Source organism: Balaenoptera musculus, chromosome 6, assembly GCF_009873245.2.
Source record: "Balaenoptera musculus isolate JJ_BM4_2016_0621 chromosome 6, mBalMus1.pri.v3, whole genome shotgun sequence".
NCBI classification, from domain to species: Eukaryota; Metazoa; Chordata; class Mammalia; order Artiodactyla; family Balaenopteridae; genus Balaenoptera; species Balaenoptera musculus.
Window position 1 is genome coordinate 72,425,535 of NC_045790.1, and position 21,682 is coordinate 72,447,216.

The following is a 21,682-nucleotide window of genomic DNA, read 5'->3' on the forward strand; positions in this document are numbered from 1 at the left end:
GGAAAACTGTTTGTAAATAGCAGTTTAACATACCTTTAGACAGGAACTATTTTTTTTTCTTGCAGCTCAGCTCTCTAAGATTCTTTTCCATTAATCACTTTAACAGAGTATTTTAAATAAATATGCATTTGGTTCCTTTTATTCTAAATAGGTGGTATCCCTGTGTCAATAATAAGCTTAAAGAATTCAGACCAACTGAGCTAACCAGAACTAGATTGTATTCAATTTTTGTCTTATTTTGCTTTGAGCTTATAACATTACTACTGATGTTATAACCAGCAAACCATTTTGTCTTCTCTGATGGGAGAAAGCATATCTAAAAACATAAATGGAGTATAATTAATAGTAGTATATTACTATGTGCCTTACGGTATGTTTCCAATTCAAATTTTGGTAATGTTAAAATTCTGAAGAGTTATACATCTTTGTGGGTTTTCTCACTACATCTCCAAAATGTCCACATTGGCGCTTGTGAGAGAACAAAGACAATTATTTCATTATTACGCAGCAACCTAAACTGCTAAATTGCATCTGGGACAGTTTAAGATTATGAAAGAAACAGCACAGCATATGAACTTGCCATACACAGCTCTTTGGCACATATCAAGAATAAGTGGTTTGGGTTTTTTTTTTTTAATTGTAGAAATCATCTGGTGAAAATTTAGGGCCACCCATGATTCCTTTTCTTCGGAGCTGTGATTTTCACCTTCATTAAGAAGTCAGCCTCTCTAGAGGCACAGATGGCATTATCATAACCAGATCCCTGTACTGTTTCATCGAATTCCAGGGACTGTGGGACCCACAGCCGGGTGCACTTCAACCCTTACACAGCAGAGACACTCTCTCCTCATGTACCATAGCAGTCAGCTAAAATGTTCCAAGTTGCACTAGCTGCGGAATTTAAAGACCAATTTTAAGGCTTTTGGGAAAATAGAGATAAACAGTGCTGTCAAATGACTCATGATTAATCAGAAATATACTTCAAGTCTGCAGCATTTTGAAATAACTCATTTCCATTCAGATCCAAAGGTCACCGCTAAGCAGGAGACCTGGACTAAGAATAAGAAGCAGGACCTCTGTTGATCCCAACTCTTTTAGCCATATGATACTGGACAAGCCACTGTAACTCTTGGAAAATCGTTTTTATCTGTCAAATGACGGTGTTTGACTACTAGATTTTTCTCTAAGTCATTCCTCCCCACTTCTACCATTTTATGTTTCAATTCAGTAACTGTAGAACATAGTCCTACAATGACTAAAGGAGACCAAGTTTCAACAAAAGTAAAAGTCCTTTTGATTAAAATAAGTATGGCTCAAGACATTTCTGGTACCCTTGACTTACTTTTTGTGCATTTCATGCACCATGTTTATTGCTAGTTAAAATCATATGAGTTTTCAATGGAAAGAGCTTGAAGATTATGAGACCAAATCTCTCAAAATATGGAAAACAAGAAAAAAGGGAGTTAGTTAGTCAAGCAAGCAAAATATCTATAACTAGCCCATGTCATTAGAAAACTTTCCATCAATCACAAAATAGCTCCATCTTTCTGGCATTTTTTTCTGCCTGTGCATTCTTTCTAGCTCTTTACCAAAGAATACACAGCAAGAGAGATTAGGAACCTTCATCCCAGGTCTGGAATTCTTTAAGCTTGCTTGCATCTTTAAAATGTGTGTGTAATTTTCTTTTGTTGAGTTGCCCATTGGCCTATGGGTAGGATGCAATTTTAAATCTATTATCTGTGCCTGAAGTACCTGCTTTGTAATCCAAAATGAGATGCTGATAAAATTGTGCCAGATGCCATAATGATGTTTCTTGCTGGCTCCAGTATCTCAGAGGTACTCAGTGGCTTTAATGACCTTGCATGAGAGAGACAATCTGGTCAGGGCATTGAATAATAACCCTTTTTTCCTTTCTGTCAACAGCTTAAATTCTCAATTTTTCTATCCGACATTTTTATCATTATGCATATTTAATTGCAATCAGTTTTTTTCTAGTTGCTGCAATGGCATTGTTCTTTTGAATTCTAAATTGTCTTCTCCCACAAGGCAACCATATGTGTGCTTTGAAGACCAGGCCCTGACTAGGATTTACACGCTTGATACTTAGGTAATTGAGGTTTTCCCAAAAAAAGAGTTCACTCTGGGCTTACAGCCACATTGAACATTACTCCAGCTCTACCTCACTGCATTAGAAACTCTTAAAGAAAACTCTCACTGCCTAAGGGAGAAAAACGCCTAGTTATAATTGAAGGTAAAGCTTACCTGCTTTAAAATCATTTTCTCCAAGTGTTATTCTGATTTCTTTTGGAAGGTCCCTGTGACCCTGAGTGCAGTGAGGTAGGCTGTGATGGGCCAGGACCGGACCACTGCAATGACTGTCTGCACTACTACTACAAGCTGAAAAACAACACCAGGTAAGAGAGAAGCCACATCAGACCCCCTGAAGCACGCCTCCTGGTGTTCCTGGGAGCTCCCACAGGGTCACCACAGGCAGCGTGTTCCATGTTCTCCCACCAGGACCGAAGCCCAGAAGAGATGCTGCTGCCCCCCCACCACCCCGTCCCCCCACCTCGTTGCATCATTCAGAACGGTGAAACTGATACTGAATTACAAAACATCAAATGGACCTGTAGGCTAGGAAACTGCAAACGTCTTTTCTCACATTTCAAAGGATGATGGGGAGGGACTAGCTATGCACATGCCTGGTCTTCCCCTCTAGACCTTTCTATCCCGTTGATGTTTGATGCCACAGCTGCATGTGCCCTTCATGAAAATGCCAGTACACAAGCCAAATGGATGCTTTCCCGAATTCCCCAAAGTATAAGCCCTCCCTGTGGCAAAGCTGCTGGCCCCTGCACGTTCTCACTACTCCACTCTGGGCACTGAGGCGGGCCTGCTTGGACCCTGTGCTTCTGAGCCCCTGGCTTCCGACTCAAGCAGATATGTACCCACAGGGAGGGCCATGGAACAGTGACTGCCCATAAGAGGCCGTGCTCTTCCAGGCGTGTCTCTCACATCCCTACCACCTCCCCCTCCTCTTTCAGGAGGAAACTCATAGGGAGCCGACTTACGGTGCATCCACACTCCAGACACCCAGGCGTGGTCCTGTTCCTGTCACATCCATGCTGGAATTTCAGTTCCTTAAAGGGAATATAAAATTAAAGTTTAAAAATGTCTAAAAAAATTTTTTTTAATTAAAAAAAATAAATTCCTTAAAGGGAAAGCCCCTTGGCTACCTCAGCCCCTCTCATTAGCTCCTAGACTTAGCAAATGCCTGATGTTTAATTGATACTCAGTAAGTACTTGTTAAATGAACACATAAAGCCCAGACCTTCAGTTATGGGCAAGCAAGGTAGTCATTTTTTTGTTTATCATAAACAACATACATTTAAATACTTTTTTTTTTTTTTTTGGCCACAATGCACAGCTTGCAGGATCTCAGTTCCCCAACCAGGGACTGAACCCAGGCCACAGCAGTGAAAGCCCGGAATCCTAACCACTAGGGAACTCCCTAAATATATTTATATTAAATTAGACAGTAGCATACAACCACCATCACCCTCACCACCCATACACACAGGATTCATATGACAAACACAACAATAGAAGTAACCCCTTATTAGGGACTTTTTGCATAAAATCATGGTTTGCACATGTTTTCCCTTCAACCCAACAGCACAACCTTCTTGGTGAGACTCAGTTTCTAACCATCATCCCCTTTAAAATCTAGACCCGAACTGGAAGATGGTTTGGACCAAGACATGCCTTACTTGGTGGACTTGGTATTATGTAACTGCAGTGCTACGTCAGCACCCTACATAGGAGAAGGCTTTAACCAACAGAATTTGGCCCTTTGGATGTGGTGTTACCATCATGGTTAAAAAGGATTTTGATAGTGAGGACAGCTATGTGCTCAGCACCTCACTCACTCAGGACTGAATCTCTGGTGACACTGCCCTTCTTTCTTATTATTCCACAATGCAGAATCTGTGTCTCCAGCTGCCCCTCTGGCCACTACCACGCCGACAAGAAGCGATGCAGAAAGTGTGCCCCCAACTGCGAGTCCTGCTTTGGGAGCCATGGGGACCAGTGCCTGTCCTGTAAATATGGATACTTCCTGAATGAGGAAACGAACAGTTGTGTCACTCACTGCCCTGATGGATCGTATCAGGACACCAGTGAGTTGATTCCAAAATTTGGTTTTTAGAGAGGAAATGTAAGGTTTTCACTTGATTGATCTTAGGAGGGATAGTCCTCCTTCATGAAATCTGGGCCTTGCTTAACATCAAACAGGATCTAGCCAGTTTTTAAGAGAACACTTTACAATTGTCTTGTGAAAATGAATTTGTAGAAAAATTTGCAAAAAAATAATTTACGTAAAAATGCCTATAACTGACTGAATCTGGGGATGAGCCTGAGGACCCCTTGAAGCAGTGACTTGCTAGGAGGACCCACAAGACTCAGTATATCATTGTACTCATGAACTCACAATTATGACTTATTACAGTAAAAGGATACAGAGTAAAATCAGCAAAGGGAAAAGGCACATGGGACAAAGTCTGGAGGAAACCAGGTGCAAGTTTTCAAGAGTTTTCATCCAATGGAGTGACACAGGATACATTTCATTCCCCCAGCAACAATTTGTGACAACATGTATGAAATGTCATCTACCAGGGAACCTCCCTAGAGTCTCAGGACCCGGGGTTGTTATTAGGGTCTGGTTATGAAGGCACCCTGTGCCTGGCACATACCAAAATTCCAGACTCCTAGAAGGAAAGCTGGTATTCAGTGCAAACCATATTGTTTGTACAAACTGTTTAGGCTCCATGAGCCACTCTTATCAGGGTGGTGGGAAACTCCATAAAATCCAACTTCCCAGATGTCAGCCATGGGCCAACCTTATAAGGATAGCAGCCAGGCCTGCTCTTTTCTGCGCACTAAGCAAAGGAAGCAGGCCCCTATATGATATCAACAAGGTTAAAAACGTGACTTTCATGTAAATAGAGAATGGAAATATGTCAACAAATTACTTAACCCATTAATGAGGAAAACTACAAGGTGATAAGTGGGGTCAAAGACTATCAGGTATCTTAGTCCACCAGGAAAGGCAAAATGAAGTCCATTTGCTGAGTTAGAGACAAAACTGAATAATATCCTGCATGGCAACACAATTAGAATTTTGGGGGGTTATTTTTTCAAATGGACAGAAATCATTTGGAACTTTATCAAACAAAAATCTGTAAATTAACATGTGGCTTCACAGAATGTGGGCCCTAATCAAATGTCATTAGTGAACAGACAAAGGTACATTGCCTAGAGAATTCCATAATCCTTGGGCACACCTCTTTTTGACAGTGTTCTGGTATGGCCCTGACAAGGGCTGCAGGTGTCTTTTGCTTTATTTCTGAGCTCTGGATAATTTGTCTGAACAAGAGATTTAAAAAAAAAAAAAAAAAAAAAAACAGGAAAGAATTTTGAAGTGGATAATTTTGCTACTTAACAAGTCAAATTCACTCTTGATTCAAAGGCATGCTTTTCTCTATGAGGGAGAGGGGGATCTTGGCTTACCCTTTAGAGCAATGGGGATGGGTTCCCCAGTAGTTTTTATTTTCCCCAAAATTCAGAACATAAGCTGCAATGTGACGAAGAAAGGGAAAAATGAGAATGGGGAGGGGACATAAGGGATCAGAAATAAGTAGTATTCCTTGAAGAAAAAATTCAATCAGGAAGGCTGAGCCTTGGAAAAGATGCCAGGAGAGGCCACAAGCCACCACCGCCACTGCCCTGCCTGACCCCAGGAGTGGTCATGAGCTGCCTAAGCCACTATGGTGCACTCCGGGGGTGCACCTGAGCTGCCACCGCCACCAAGAACCCCGGGAATGGCACCAGCCATCACTTCTGCACACCCCATATTAAGGGGCTAATGATCAGCACATGCTGAGGAAAGAGGCAACAGGCATCTCTACTAAAAACAGCCCTCACACCAAATATATTAAACACAAGCTACACAGGGATGCCCCCACATATAAATAGCCCTCCAAGACCACAGTAGATAATTGTTTCTCCTAAACTCACAGAGTAAGAGAAATATAAGTAAAATAAAGTAGGGGAGGAAACACTCCCAGTTAAAAGACCAAGAGAATTCCCCTGAAAGAACAAACAATGAAACAGACCTCTTCAGTCTAATAGACACCAATTTCAAAAAGGAGATAATGAAAATACTGAAGGAATTAAGAAAGGCTATCAACAGAAATGCAGAGTACTGTAAAAAGGAATTAGAAACTATAAATAGGAACCAAGAAAAATTAGAAAACTCATTTGCAGAGACAAAACTGAGCCAAAGGCATGAATAGCAGAATGAATAATGCAGAAGAATGAGTAAGTGACCTGGAAGATAGAATAATGGAAATCACCCAATCAGGACAGCAGACAGAAAGCCAAATGAAGAAAAAAAAATGAAAGCAATGTAAGAGACCTATGGGATAATATACAGCATGCCAATCTATGCATAATAGGGATTCCAGAAGGGGAAGAAAGAGAAAAGGGGATCAAAAATGTAATTGAAGAAATTATGGCTGAAAACTTCCCAAACCTAAAAAAGGAAACAGATATCCAGGTACAGGAAGAACAGAGGGTCTGAAACAAGATAAGCCCAAACAGACCTACACCAAGACATATTATAATAAAAATGGCAAAAGTTAAAGAGAGGATTGTAAAGGCAGCAAGAGAAAAACCAAGAGTTAATTACAAGGGAACCCCCATAAGGCTATCAGCTGATTTCTCTAAAGAAACATGCAGGCCAGAAGGGAGTGGCAAGATATATTCAAAGTCCTGAAAGGGAAAAATCTGCAACCTAGGATACTCTACCCAGCAAGATTATCATTTAGAAAAGAAGGAGAGAGAAAGAATTTCTCAGACAAGCAAAAACTAAAGAATACAGCAGTACTAAACTGATCCCAAAAGAAATATTGAAAGGTCTTCTCTAAATAGAAAAGAACTAAAACTCTATAGGAAAGAGAAAATCACAACTGGAAAGTAAATCACTTAAATAAGCCAGACACAGATTTTTTTAAAGATCAAATAATTTCTGTGAAAGTGATGATAACCACAATGAACAGCAAAAGGATGAAGATGTAAAAGAAGACATCAAAATCATAAATGTGGGGAAGGAGAGTAAAAAATGTAGATTTTTTCCTCCTATAATGTGTTTGAGCCTATATGACTCCCAGTCTAAGGCAAGTAGATATAGGAAGGGGTTAACATACTTGAAAAACAGGCTAAGCACAAATCAAAAACATACAATAGATTCACAAAAGCCAAAAAGAAGAGAACATAAGTATAATACAAAAGAAAATTATCAAACCACAAAAGGAAAAACAAAAAGGACAAAAAAGAAATATAAAGTCAATGGGAAAACAAGGTTTAAAATGGCAGTGAATACATATCTATCAATAATTACCTTAAATGTCAATGGACTAAATGCTCCAATCAAAAGACAGAGTGGCAGACTGGATAAAAAACAAAAGAGCCTACAATATGCCACCTACAAGAGATCCACTTTAGGGCAAAGGACACACATAAATTGAAAGTGAGGAGATAGAAAAAGATATTTAATGCAAATGGAAATGACAAGAAAACAGGGGTCACAATACTCATATCAGACAAAATAGACTTTAAAACAAAGGCCATAAAGAAAGATAAAGAAGGACTCTATATAATGATAAAAGGACCAATACAAGTAGAGGATGGAACACTTGTCAACATATATGCATCTAATATAGGAGTACACAAAGACATAAAACAAATACTAACACACATAAAAGGAGAAACTGACAGAAATACAATAATAGTAGGAGACTTTAACATCCCATTCACATCAATGGACAGATCTTCTAGACAGAGAATCAATAAGGCAACCGAGATCCTAAATAATACAATAGAACAGTTAGACTTAATTGATATTTTCAGGACATTACATTAAAAAAAACCAGAATACACATTATTTTCAGGTACACATAGAACATTCTCTAGGACTGACTACATACTAGGGCACAAAACAAGCCTCAACAAATTTAACAGTATAGAAATTATCTCAAGCATCGTTTCTGACCACAGTGGCATGAAATTAACCACAGGAAAAGAAATTAGAGAAAAATGATGAAATGCAGACTAAACAACATGCTACTAAAAAACTAATGGGTCGAGACTTCCCTGGTGGCGCAGTGGTTAAGAATCCGCCTGCCAACGCAGGGGACATGGGTTCGAGCCCTGGTCCGGGAAGATCCGACATGCCGCAGAGCAACTGAACCCGTGCGCCACAACTACTGAGCCTGCGCTCTAGAACCCGCGAGCCACAACTACTGAACGAGTGTGCTACACCTACTAAAGCCTGCACGCCTAGAGCCTGGGCTCCACAACAAGAGAAACCACGGCAATGAGAAGCCCGCACACTGCAATGAAGAGTAGTCCCCACTCGCGGCAACTAGAGAAAGCCCACATGCAGTAATGAAGACCCAATGCAGCCAAAAATAAATAATTAAAAAAAAAAAAACTAATGGGTCAACAATGAAATCAAAGAGGAAATTTTAAAATACCTTGAAACAAATGACAATAAAAACAACTATACAAAATCTATGGGATGCAACAAAAGCAGTTCTTAAAATTCATAACGACACAGACCTTCCTCAAAAAACAAGAAAAATCTCAAATAAACAACCTAACCTACCACTTAAAAGAATCAGGAAAAGAAGAACAAAGAAAACCTAAAGTCAGCAGAAGGAAGTAAATAATAAAGATCAGAGAGGAAATAAAGAAAATAGAGATTAAAAAATAATAGAAAAAATCAGTAAAACCAAGAGCTGGTTCTTTGAAAGGATAAACAAGACTGACAAACTTCTGGCCAGGCTCACGAAGAAGAAAAGAGAGAGAACCCAAAAAACAAAATAAGAAATGAAAAATGAAACACCACAACTGATGTTGCAAAAATACAAAAAATCATAAGGCAATACTATGAACAATTATATGCCAACAAGTTCTACAACCTAGAAGAAATGGACAACTTTCTAGAAACACAGAGCTCACCAAAATTGAATCAAGAAGAAGTAGATAATTTAAACAGACTGATCACTAGAAGTGCAATAGAATCTGTAATCTAAAAACTGCCTACAAACAAAAGTCCAGGACAGATGGCTTCACAGGTGAATTCTACCAAACATACAAAGAAGAATTTAATACCGATCCTTCTCAAACTCTTCCAAAAAAATTGAAGAGGAGGGAACACTCCCAAAGATATTCTATGAAGTCACCATCACCATGATACCAATAAAAGACAAAGGCACTGCCAAAAAAAATTACAGGCCAATATCTTTGAATAATATAGATGCAAAAATTTTCAACAAAATATTAGCAAAACAAATCTAGTAACACATAAAAAAGATCATACATCATGACCAAGTGGGATTCATCCCACGTTCACAAGGATGGTTCAACATACGCAAATCAATGTGATGCACCACATAAACAAAAGAAAAGACAAAAAACACAAGATCATCTCAGTAGATGCAGAAAAGGCTTTTGACAAAATTCAATACCCATTTCTGATAAAAACTCTCCAGAGAGTAGGCACAAAGGGAACCTACCTCAACATAATAAAGGCCATGTATGACAAACGTACAGCTAACATCATACTCAATGGTGAAAAGCTGAAATCATTTCCTCTAAAATCAGGAACAATTCAAGGATGACCACTCTCACCACTTTTATTCAACACAGTTTTGGAAGTCCTAGCCATGGCAATCATAGAAGAAAAAAAAATAAAAGGAATCCAAATTGGAGAAGAAGTAAAACTGTCACTGTTTGCAGATGACATGATACCATACATAGAAAATCCTAAAGATGCTACCAGAAAACTACTAGAGCTCATCAGTGAATTTGGTAAAGTTGCAGGATACAAAATTAATACACAGAAATCTGTTGCATTTCTATACACTAACAACGAAAGATAAGAAAAATAAATTACAGGAACAATCCCATTTACCATCACATCAAAAAGAATAAAATACCTAGGAATAAAACTACCTAAGGAGGCAAAAGACCTGTACTCAGAAAACTATAAGACACTGATGAAGGAAATCGAAGATGACACAAACAGATGGAAAGATATACCATGTTCTTGGACTGGAAGACTCAATATTGCCAAAATGACTACACTACCCAAGGCAATCTACAGATTCAATGCAATCCCTATCAAATTACCAATGGCATTTTTCACAGAACTAGAACAGAAAATTTTACAATTTGTATGGAAACACAAAAGACCCCAAATAGCCAAAGCAATCTTGAGAAAGAAAAACAGAGCAGGAGGAATCAGGATTTCTGACTTCAGACTATACAGCAAGGCTACAGTAATCAAGAGAGTATGGTACTGGCACAAAAACAGAAATATAGACCAATGGAACAGGATAGAAAGCCCAGAGATAAACCCACGCACCTATGGTCACCTTATCTTTGACAAAGGAGGCAAGAATATACAACGGAGAAAAGACAGGCTTTTCAATAAGTGGTTCTGGGAAAACTGGACAGCTACATGTAAAAGAATGAAATTAGAACACTCGCTAACACCATACACGAAAATAAACTCCAAATGGATTAAAGACCTGAATGTAAGGCCAGACACTATAAAACTCTTAGAGGAAAACAAAGGCAGGACACTCTTTGACATAAATCTCAGCAATATCTTTTTGGATCCATCTCCTAGAGTAACAGAAATAAAAACAAACACAAACAAATGGGACCTAATTAAACTCAAAAGCTTTTGTGCAGCAAAGGAAACCATAAACAAAATGAAAAGACAACCCATAGAATGGGAGAAATATCTGTAAATGATGTGACCGATAAGGGAATGGTCTCCAAAATTTACAGTTCATGCAGCTCAATATCAAAAAAACAAACAACCCAATCAAAAAATGGGCAGAAGACCTAAATAGACATTTCTCCAAAGAAGACATACAGATGGCCAAGAGGCACATGAAAAGATGCTCAACATCACTAATAATTAGAAAAATGCAAATCAAAACGACCATGAGATATCACCCCACACCCGTCAGAATGGCCATCATCAAAAAGTCTACAAACAATAAATGCTGGAGAGGGTGTGGAGAAAAGGGAACCCTCCTGCACTGTTGGTAGGAATGTAACTTGGTACAGCCACTATGGAGAACAGTATGGAAGTTCCTTAAGAAACTAGAAATAGAGCTACCATATGATCCAGCAATCCCTCTCCTGCATATATACCGAGAAAACCATACTTCGAAAAGATACATGCACCCCAATGTTCACTGCAGCACTATTTACAATAGCCAAGACATGGAAGCAACCTAAATGTCCATCAACAGATGAATGGATAAAGAAGATGTGGTACATATATACAGTGGAATATTACTCAGCCATAAAAAAAGAATGGAATAATGCCATTTTCAGCAACATGGATGGACCTGGAGATTGTCATACTGAGTGAAGTAAGTCAGACAGAGAAAGACAAATATCATATGATATCACTTACAGGCGGAATCTTTAAAAAAAAATGATACAAATGAACCTTTTTACAGAACAGAAACAGACTCACAGACTTAGAGAATGAACTTATGGTTACCAGGGGAAGGGTGGGCGGGGGGAGGGATAGAGTGTGAGTTTGGGATTGACATGCACACAGTGCTATATTTAAAATAGATAACCAGCAAGGACCTACTGTACAGCACAGGGAATTCTGCTCAATATTCTGTAATAACCTAAATGGGAAAAGAATTTGAAAAAGAATAGATACATGTATACGTATAACTGAATCACTTTGCTGTACACCAGAGACTAACACAACATTGTTAATCAACTATACTCCAATATAAAATAAAAATTTTAAGGGGGGGGGGGGAACTATAATAAAAGGTATTTATGACAAACCCACAGCCAAGATAATACTCAATTGTGAAAATCTGAAAGCCTCCCCACTAAAATCTGGAGAAGGACAGGGATGCCCACTCTCAGCTCTTCTATTCAGCATAGTATTGGAAGTCCTAGCCACAGCAATCAGACAAGAAAAAGAAATAAAAGGTATTCAAATTGGAAGGGAAGAGGTAAAGTTGTCATTATATGCTGATGACATGATTACATATATAGAAAGCCCTAAAGACTCCACAAAAAAATACTAGAACTGATAAACGAATTCAGCAAGGTAGCAGGATACAAGATTAACATACAGAAACCAGCTGCATTTCTTTACACCAACAATGACTATCAGAAGGGGAATGTAAAAAAACAATACCTTTCAAAATTGCACCCCCAAAAATAAAAGACTTAGGAATAAACCTGACCAAGGAGGTGAAAGACTTATATGCTGAGAACTATAAAACATTAATAAAGGAAAGTGAAGATGATTCAAAGAAATGTAAAGATATTCCATGCTCTTGGATTGGAAGAATTAGTATTGTTAAAATGGCCATACTACCCAAAGCAATCTACAGATTTAATGTGATCCCTATCAAATTACCCATGAATTTTTTCACAGAACTAGAACAAATAATCCAAAAATTCATAAGAAACCATAAAAGACCCAGAATTGCCAAAGCAATCCTGAAGAAAAGAACAAAGCAGGAGTCATAACCCTCCCAGACTTCAGACAATACTACAAAGCTACAGTATTGGCACAAAAACAGACATATGGATCAATGGAACAGAATAGAGAGCCCAGAAATAAAGCCACACATCTACAGTAAATTAATCTTCGACAAAGGAGACACAAATATACAATGGGAAAAAGACGGTCTCTTCAGTAAGTGGTGTTGGGAGTGTTAGACAGCTGCATGTAAATCAATGAAGTTAGAACACACTCTCACACCATACACAAAGATAAACTCAAAATGGCTTAAAAACTTAAACATAAGACATGACACCATAAAACTCCTAGAAGAGATCATAGGCAAAACATTCTCTAACATAAATCATATCACTGTTTTCTTTGGTCAGTCTCTCAAGGCAGTAGAAATAAAAACAAAAATAAACAAATGAGACCTATCAAACTCACAACGTTTTGCACAGCAAAGGAAACCATAAACAAAATGAAAAGACAAAGTACAGAATGAGAAAAAATATTTGCAAATCATGCAACAGACAAGGGCTTAATTTCCAAAATATAAGAACAGCTCATACAACTCAACAACAAGAAAAACATAACCCAATCGAAAAATGTGCAGAAGACCTAAATAGACATTTCTCCAAGGAAGACATACAGATGGCCAATAGGCAAATGAAAAGATGTTCAACCATTGCTAGTTATTAGAGAAATATAAATCAAAACTACAATGAGGTACCACCTCACATCGATCAGAATGGCCATCATTAAAAAGTCTACAAATAACAAATGCTGGAGAGGGTGTGGAGAAAAGGGAACCCTCCTACTCTGTTAATGGGAATATAAGTTGGTGCAGCCACTGTGGAAGACAGTACGGTGGTTCCTCAGAAAACTGAAAATAGAACAACCATATGATCCAGCAGTCTCACTTCTGCGCACATATCCAGACAAAACTATAATTCAAAAAGATACACGCACCCCTATGTTCATAGCAGCACTATTCACAATAGCCAAGACATAATGTCCATAGATAGATGAATGGATCAAGAAGATGTGTGTGTGTATGTATATAAGTATATACATACACACACACACACACACATAATGGAATACTACTCAGAGCCATAAAAAAGAATAATGCCATTTGCAGCAACATGGATGCAAGTAGAGAATATCATGCTAAGTGAAGTAAGTCAGAAAGAGAAAGACAAATACCATATGATATCACTTATATGTGGAATCTAAAATAAGACACAAATGAACCTGAACCTATCTATGAAACAAAAACAGAAATCAGGAACGTAGAGAACAGACTGGTGCTTGCCAAGGGGGAGCGATGCAGTGGGAGGTTGGGGTTAGCAGATGTAAGCTTTTCTATATAGAATGGATAAACACCAAGGTCCTACTGTATAGCACAGAGAACTATATTCAATATCCTATGATAAACCATAATGGAAAAGAATATATAAAAAAGAATGTGTATATATGTATAACGGAATCACTTTGCTGTACAGCAGTAATTAACACAATATTGTAAATCAACTACACTTCAATAAAAATTTTTAGAAAAGGGATCAGAAATAAGTAGGATTCCCTGAAGAAAAAATTCAAAATTCTTTCAAGAAGGCTGAGCCTTGGAAAAGGAATTTGGTTCTAGATGGTATATGATAAGATAAAGATAATTGAGAGAACCAGTTCTTTAGCCAGAGCCTGGAAGGTAGATAATTAAAGAAGGCTATTTAAACAATTACTTTGCTGATACAAGTGGTCTGTGCATCTCTCTCCTTCTATGCAATTGCCTTTTGTTTTAATTTCCTCCTTTAACGAGTCCATTTACATATAACATAGTGATTATGCATGATCGTGACTAGCAGTAATTACCGCCAACATATTTACAGTTCCCTTGAATAATGTCATTAACTCCTCAAGACAAGCTGAGAGGTAGGCATTATTGTAATATTTAGTTAACAAATGGGAGAACAGAGACTGTGAACTTGCCCACTGGAAATGCTAAAAGCATAACACAAATCTAGGTCCTCTGGCTTCAGAGCCTATGCCATGTCCAGTAGTCTCAATGACACTATGAGGGGGAGATCATAGATTGTAAAGGACTTCATATTTCAGGCCAAGGGGCTCAGAATTGAGAAAGGAAATGGATTTCCAGGAGGTCCTTAGAGGGATCCATTAAAGCAGTGCTTCTCTGTGGAACCCTGAAGAACACCAGCATTTAAAGAGCAGATAGAGGGGCTTCCCTGGTGGTGCAATGGTTGAGAATCTGCCTGCCAATGCAGGGGACACGGGTTCGAGCCCTGGTCTGGGAAGATCCCACATGCCGCGGAGCAACTAGGCCCGTGAGCCACAACTACTGAGCCTGCGCGTCTGGAGCTTGTGCTCCGCAACAAGAGAGGCCACGACAGTGAGAGGCCCACGCACCGCGATGAAGAGTGGCCCCCACTCGCCGCAACTACAGAAAGCCCTCGCACAAAAACGAAGACCCAACACAGCCAAAAATAAAAATAAAAAAAAAAAAGAGTAGATAGAGAAGCCTATAGACAAAGCTTCATTCAAGTCTACATACACATGAGGTTAGAATCCACTTGCATCTCAGAGAAGGTATCAAGTCTCCAGCTGCTATGAAGTTTAAGACACTGAACAACGCAAGAAAAAATCAACACTTACCTTAAAAGCGAGTTCTCTTTCCTAGTATGGTTCGTCAGAGTAGTCCTGAAAGCTGTGAGCATGGGGTCTACCGTTCCATCCCTCAGCTGCTAGCGTTGCTTCTCAACACTTACTAGTGACAGTGCCCCAGCTTCATGAGTGAGATTTTCATTGTAGGAAGTTAGGAAACCCTGCTTGGGAAAGAGAATGGGAAGAAGAAAAAAACCAATAAACTATTTAAGAATTAAGTGGGCTGTAGTTCTCTTGTCTATAAAATGGTAGATATCACTAAGGTGTTACCCCATGCTATATAGTTCCTACCTGTATTTGGTTTGCTGAGAAGTGGTAGCAAGTGCTGAGTCTGGGGCTTTTCCTACAGTTTCCTACTCAAGGCCATGTGTACTATAGCATACATTAGCAAACATTAGAACATATGCTTTGATGGAATCCAGTTGACCAAAATTGATTTATAACCTTGTTACTTTTTCTTTTTTAACAGAGAAAAATCTTTGCCGGAAATGCAGTGAAAACTGCAAGACATGTACTGAATCCGACAACTGTACAGAATGTAGGGAGGGGTTAAGGTAAGAGAGTGAAGGATTTCATCAAGTAACACAGCCCAAGAACTTCTCAGTATAAATTAAAAAAAAAAAAAAAAGTAAATAGATAACCCTTTTATAAGTCACCCTTGGTTTGACTCCCATTCAAACACTTGATTGCTATTTGCATTATCTCTACCATTTTATGTGAAAAAATGGATACCGTCTTGGCTAAGGAAGGTTTATAAACCAAATAAAATTCCCTTTAGAAAAGATGGCTCAAATACAAGTAAATAAATGGCCATTTGAGAGGCTTGCTTCAGGCTTTTTGACCGGTAGTGCATCAGTCAAGGATTACTGTGTAGGTAACACCAATGAATTATATTTAATCCCCGTGATTCATTCCTCTGATGGTTGAAACTATTCCCTTATCTTTATTATTTCTCTCCGTATAGCCAATCATTCTCTTATCTTCAGCACCTCAGGCTGGTTCCATTATGCTATGGTATGCACATAGATTTAATACCAAGGGGTGTTTTCCTTGAATGGATGAGACCTGCACATTGCTACAGCCAGATAGTTGATAGATTCCTTGAGAGAATAACATGCAGCTCAAATGAACTAGGTATTCTCTTGATATCCTTAGTGAAGGTCACATCATCCCACACTGAGTGAGGAGTTGGACTCTGGGTTTATTACATAGAGCTAGAATCGTGCTCCACTGCTTCCCTTTCAAGAATCAACAGTACCGGGCTTCCCTGGTGGTGCAGTGGTTGAGAATCTGCCTGCTAATGCAGGGGACACAGGTTCGAGCCCTGGTCTGGGAAGATCCCACATGCCGCGGAGCAACTAGGCCCGTGAGCCACAACTACTGAGCCTGTGCGTCTGGAGCCTGTGCTCCGCAACGAAAGGCAACGATAGTGAGGCCCGTGCACCCTGATGAAGAGTGGCCCCCACTTGCCGCAGCTAGAGGAAGCCCTCGCACAGAAACGAAGACCCAACACAGCCAAAAATAAATAAATAAATAATAATAAAAAAAAAAAAAAACTTAAAAAAAAAAAAGAATCAACAGTACCTCTATTTTCACCTCTGATCAGAGGTGAAATATGCAGGGTCCAGGCAGTTTTTAGGCAGGTAATTCTTCGCATTAATTAATAGCGGAACATCATTTTTATTTAGATTAATTGATTATCCGTGGCTTTCTTTTTTTCCCCATAAATGCATTCAGTGTCAGTTTGCTTATCACCTTTTACCTCAGGACTTCAGTTTTGACAAATAGCAGTCTGGTCGGCCTCCTACTGCTTTTTGTAGAAGGAGCAGATCGGCATAATGAAAAGAAGGAAGATAAATGTGAGCTCAAACCTTTCTCTGCCATTTATCATCTGTGTGATTTTGGCCAAGTCACTGTGCCCCTCTGAGCTGCGGTTTTCTCATCTATAAAATGGTGATAATAACCCCGATGTTGCTGGATCATGATAAGGATTAACTGTGATAACATTTACAAAGCACTTATTCCAATATCTGACACTGAATTGGTCCATGAGAAATAAAAGATTAAGATTATTCTCTGTAGTTCTTAGGGAACATTTGATAGGGTAAGTTAACCAGTGCTCTCCAACAGAAGTATGAGAACCATATGTTATTTTAAATATGTCAGTAGCCACATTAAAAGGAGTAAAAAGATACGGGTGAAATTTATTTTGATAAAATATTTAATCAGATATATCCAAAATATTATTTCAACATGTAATCAATGTAAGACAATATAAAAGATAATTAGTGAGATATTTTATATTCTTTTTTGTTTGTAGTACCTAGCCTTCGAAATCTGATATGTATTTCACCCCTAAAGCACATCTCAATTCAGACAATAATTTTTTATGAGAAATACTTGAGCTGTATTTAGATTTTATAAAATTTAGTTGAAGTAGGTTTTATATAGCCAAGTTGTTCCACACTTACTCAGAAGTTTGCCAATAACCAAATCAAGTGCCAATTTGTAAAATTTAGAATGAAATTAACAAAAATAAAACAAAATGTTAAATTCTGTTCCTTGGCCACACTAGCCACATTTCAAGTGCTCCCGAGCTACAGGTGCTAGAGCGTGTGGGATGGCACAGGTCTAACCTGGCTGGCTTATCCCAGAAAGAACCCAGGAGTTCACAGTACCAGGTTCGTTAGCCTTGCCACCCCTGTATTTTGTTTTGTTTTGTTTTGTTTTAGATAGTAGTCACCTTTTCTTTTTTAAATTTATTTATTTTATTTATTTATTTTTGGCTGTGTTGGGTCTTCGTTTTCTATGCGAGGGCTTTCTCTAGTTGCGGCAAGTGGGGGCCACTCTTCATCGCGGTGCGCGGGCCTCTCACTATCGCGGCCTCTCTTGTTGCGGAGCACAGGCTCCAGACGCGCAGGCTCAGTAGTTGTGGCTCACGGGCCCAGTTGCTCCGCGGCATGTGGGATCCTCCCAGACCAGGGCTCGAACCCGTGTTCCCTGCATTGGCAGGCGGATTCTCAACCACTGCACCACCAGGGAAGCCCCACCCCTTTATTTTGGAACCAGCAGAAAGCATCATGGCTCACAGAGACTGCTGTGCTGCACGTCCCACTTAGTGCATTCCCTCCTCACACAGTGCAGCCTCTGTCTCCTGCTGAATAAGTGCCAACCTCAGAAGTAATGTCCTTTATTAGAAAAACGAGGCAGCTTTTTAAAAACTTTGATAAGTTTTTTGGTAGTCCTGTTTCCTCCCACAAAAGGATTCATTTGATGCACTGTCCCCTTTTTACAGCTCTACAAAAAGGAAAGGGATTTTCTTTTACTGGCTTTTTAAATGACAGCTCTCTGGCCAGTAGAAGATCTATGAATGAAATACACTTGCTGTCTCCTTGAGGCTCCCTGCGTTTTCCTTAGGGGCTTCTAGGGTTGGCCATTTTGCCTCAAGAGACCTGTAAAATTTTAAATACTGGCTAAAAACAAACAAAAATATCTATGCATAAAATACTAGAAGGAAATGGATTAAAATGTGAACAGGACTGTCTGGGATTCTTTTTCAACTACTTGGGTTTTTGTCCTTTCCAAATTTCTTTAAAGAGCATAGGGAAAAATAAATATTACTTTTTAATAGTATGATCCATATTCAAAACACAGTCAAGTAAGATGTGAATTGGAACAATATAGAGAAATATATTTTTTATAAGAAAATAGAAAGCATTTGACCCTGTTGCTTAGATACCCATTTTCTATTATTGTCTATTGGGTGACATAGGATTATGGTAACAGTCTCACTATTGAGTTATTCCGTGAGTAAAATTTGTATATTAAATGTTGTAAATTTTATGCATTTGGTTTTAATTTTAAGAATCAGTCTGTAGACTATGAAAAAGCTCATAGCTGATAAAAATTAGAAGAAAAAAAATACACATTCCTCATTTGACATTCTAGCAACTCATTAGGTAACACCTAAGAGTGCTATTTAGAGAAAATATGACACAGATAACACCTAAAAAGACTAAATAATAGTATAACTAAGGAAAATCGAGATGTTTGGAGAAGCAGCAGCAAAAAAAATTTTGCCAAATTTTTTCATTAGAGTTTAAAATTAATAAATCAAGCTGGTGCCAAAAAGGTTGGGGACCGCTGGCATAGTAGGTCTAGGAGGTCTGGATATCAGGGAATTGGTAAGCATATTGTTAGCTAAGGTGATCGTTTGGGTCAATAAAATACTTTTAAAAACCTCCATGTTGTAAAATGTTAAGAAGAAATGTGTCAGCCAGTCTAATAATTAAGAGGAATGTCCCCAAAGCTTGCAGCACGTGTATATGCTACAGACATAATTTTAGGCACAGAGAAGCATTACAGGGATTGGGAGGAGAAAAAAAAAAAGACTACAGGGGCTATTTCCTATGCTTCGAAGCTTTACCAAAGCCACTGGTCTCTGGGGGGAACTATATTTGTTACATACGGCGCTGGGGAGTCATGACTTCTTTGCCTGATCACAGCAGTCTGTGTCTGTGTCTTCAGCCTGCAGGGATCCCGGTGTGCCGTTGCCTGTGAGGACGGACGGTACTTCAACGGCCAAGACTGCCAACCCTGCCACCGTTTCTGCGCCACCTGCGCTGGTACCTTCTCTCCCAGTCCTCTTGTTTATTCTTCTGGCTCTGGTTTGGCTTTTGTTTACCTGTCTTTCTCCATCACTCATGCAAACCCATTTGATATTTTTAAAATAAATGCTGGAGAAGCATGGGTCTCTTCTGATAATCATGCATGTATTCTCAGAAGTCAGTCATCAGTAGCCTATGCTCATTGAAAACTTAAATTTCCCAATGATAACCTCCTTCGCTTTCCAAAGAGATTTGATGTTTTTGGCAAATGGGTTCAATGTAAAACTGGAGCATTATTTTTTCCAAAGAACATAAGGAAAAGCACAAATATCATAATTATTAAAATTACAACCTACTAATGCCATTTTAACCAACTATGCAAGAAGCGGCCCATCATGCAACCTCTTCTGAGGTTTTGTTTCTGTCTTCTGCATCTGTCTTGCTTTTAAGGAGCAGGTGCTGGTGGGTGTATTAACTGCACAGAGGGCTACTTCATGGAGGATGGGAGGTGCGTGCAGAGCTGTAGTATCAGCCATTACTTCGACCACTCTTCAGAAAATGGATACAAATCCTGCAAAAAGTAAGTGGATCCACCCCATAAGCCCTAGTGTTTGGCTACCGGGTTCCTTATTTGACTGCCTTCATAAATAATATGAAACAGAATTATTAATGAAAAATAAGTTTCAAACATTTACGTGTGGACACGGCGCTGCACCTTTAACCCAACTGATTTTTTTTTTTTTTGCACCTCGAAAGAACTTTAAAACCTCTAAAGTAATATTTCTGTTTCAAGTGCATGCTCTCTCCCCTTTAAAATCATAGTCTACCTGCTAGGCTTTCTTTAATGTTGTCAAACCTCGCAGTTATTGTAAGAAAAGATTTTTGTGGCATCTTCAAAGGGAGAAGATTAAGTTTAAGACATTAAGAGGTTGGTAGCAAACACATCTCCTTCTGTGCCTGATGTGCGAAAGGATGATAAATTGTACATTCTCCCCATAGATGTGACACCAGCTGTTTGACATGCAACGGTCCGGGGTTCAAGAACTGTACGAGCTGCCCCAGTGGGTATCTCTTAGACTTAGGAATGTGTCAAATGGGAGCCATCTGCAAGGACGGTGAGTACAACTGCTCGTTTTGCTCTTCTGAGTAAAGTGTGATCTTTCTACGTTAAGGTCTAATATATTTCCACTTGAAAATGAAGCTATCAAGCGTGCCCCAGATAGGACATGCCCAATATCTTGTTGGTGTTCACTCATCTTGAACTTCTACCCTCAATGGGTTTGGTTTTTTGGTTGTTTCAATTGCAAGAAGAACTAAAGCATCCACTAACCAAGATGGCACTAGTCAATTTTTTTTTACGTAGTAAACTTGGTTATTTACAACTTTAGAGTTTTGGGTTCACAGCAAAATTGAGCAGAAAGTGCAGAGAGTTCTCACATAGCCCCTGACTACCCTACGCACATACACAAACACACACACAAACACTCCCATTATCAGTGTCCCTCACCAGAATGATATGTTTGTTATAGTTGATACCTACATTGGCACATCATTATCACCGAAGTCTATAGTTTACATGAGGGTCCACTCTTGGTGTTCTATGAGTTTGGACAAATGTATAAAGACAAGTATCCACCATTGTACTATCATACAGAACACCTTCACTGCCCTGAAAATCCTCTGTGCTCTGCCTGTTCCTCCCTCCTTCCCTCCCCCTGCCCAACCCCTGGAAACCACTAATTTTTTTTACTGTCTTCATAGATTT

General features: G+C 39.0%; 1 protein-coding gene across 11 annotated transcripts in view; it reads left to right on the forward strand.

Annotated features, from left to right (window-relative positions):
• The window catches only part of PCSK5 (proprotein convertase subtilisin/kexin type 5), a 489,089-nt gene that overhangs the window by 307,825 nt on the left and 159,582 nt on the right, over positions 1-21,682 (forward strand). For 10 of the 11 annotated variants that reach the window (XM_036855671.1, XM_036855664.1, XM_036855670.1 and 7 more), the window contains 6 exons: positions 2,312-2,414; positions 3,985-4,178; positions 15,780-15,864; positions 19,838-19,935; positions 20,368-20,497; positions 20,917-21,032. In XM_036855671.1, coding sequence (XP_036711566.1) covers positions 2,312-2,414; positions 3,985-4,178; positions 15,780-15,864; positions 19,838-19,935; positions 20,368-20,497; positions 20,917-21,032 — 726 coding nt within the window. The remainder of the gene's footprint in view (positions 1-2,311; positions 2,415-3,984; positions 4,179-15,779; positions 15,865-19,837; positions 19,936-20,367; positions 20,498-20,916; positions 21,033-21,682) is intronic. The other variant, XM_036855665.1, reaches the window with a different exon arrangement.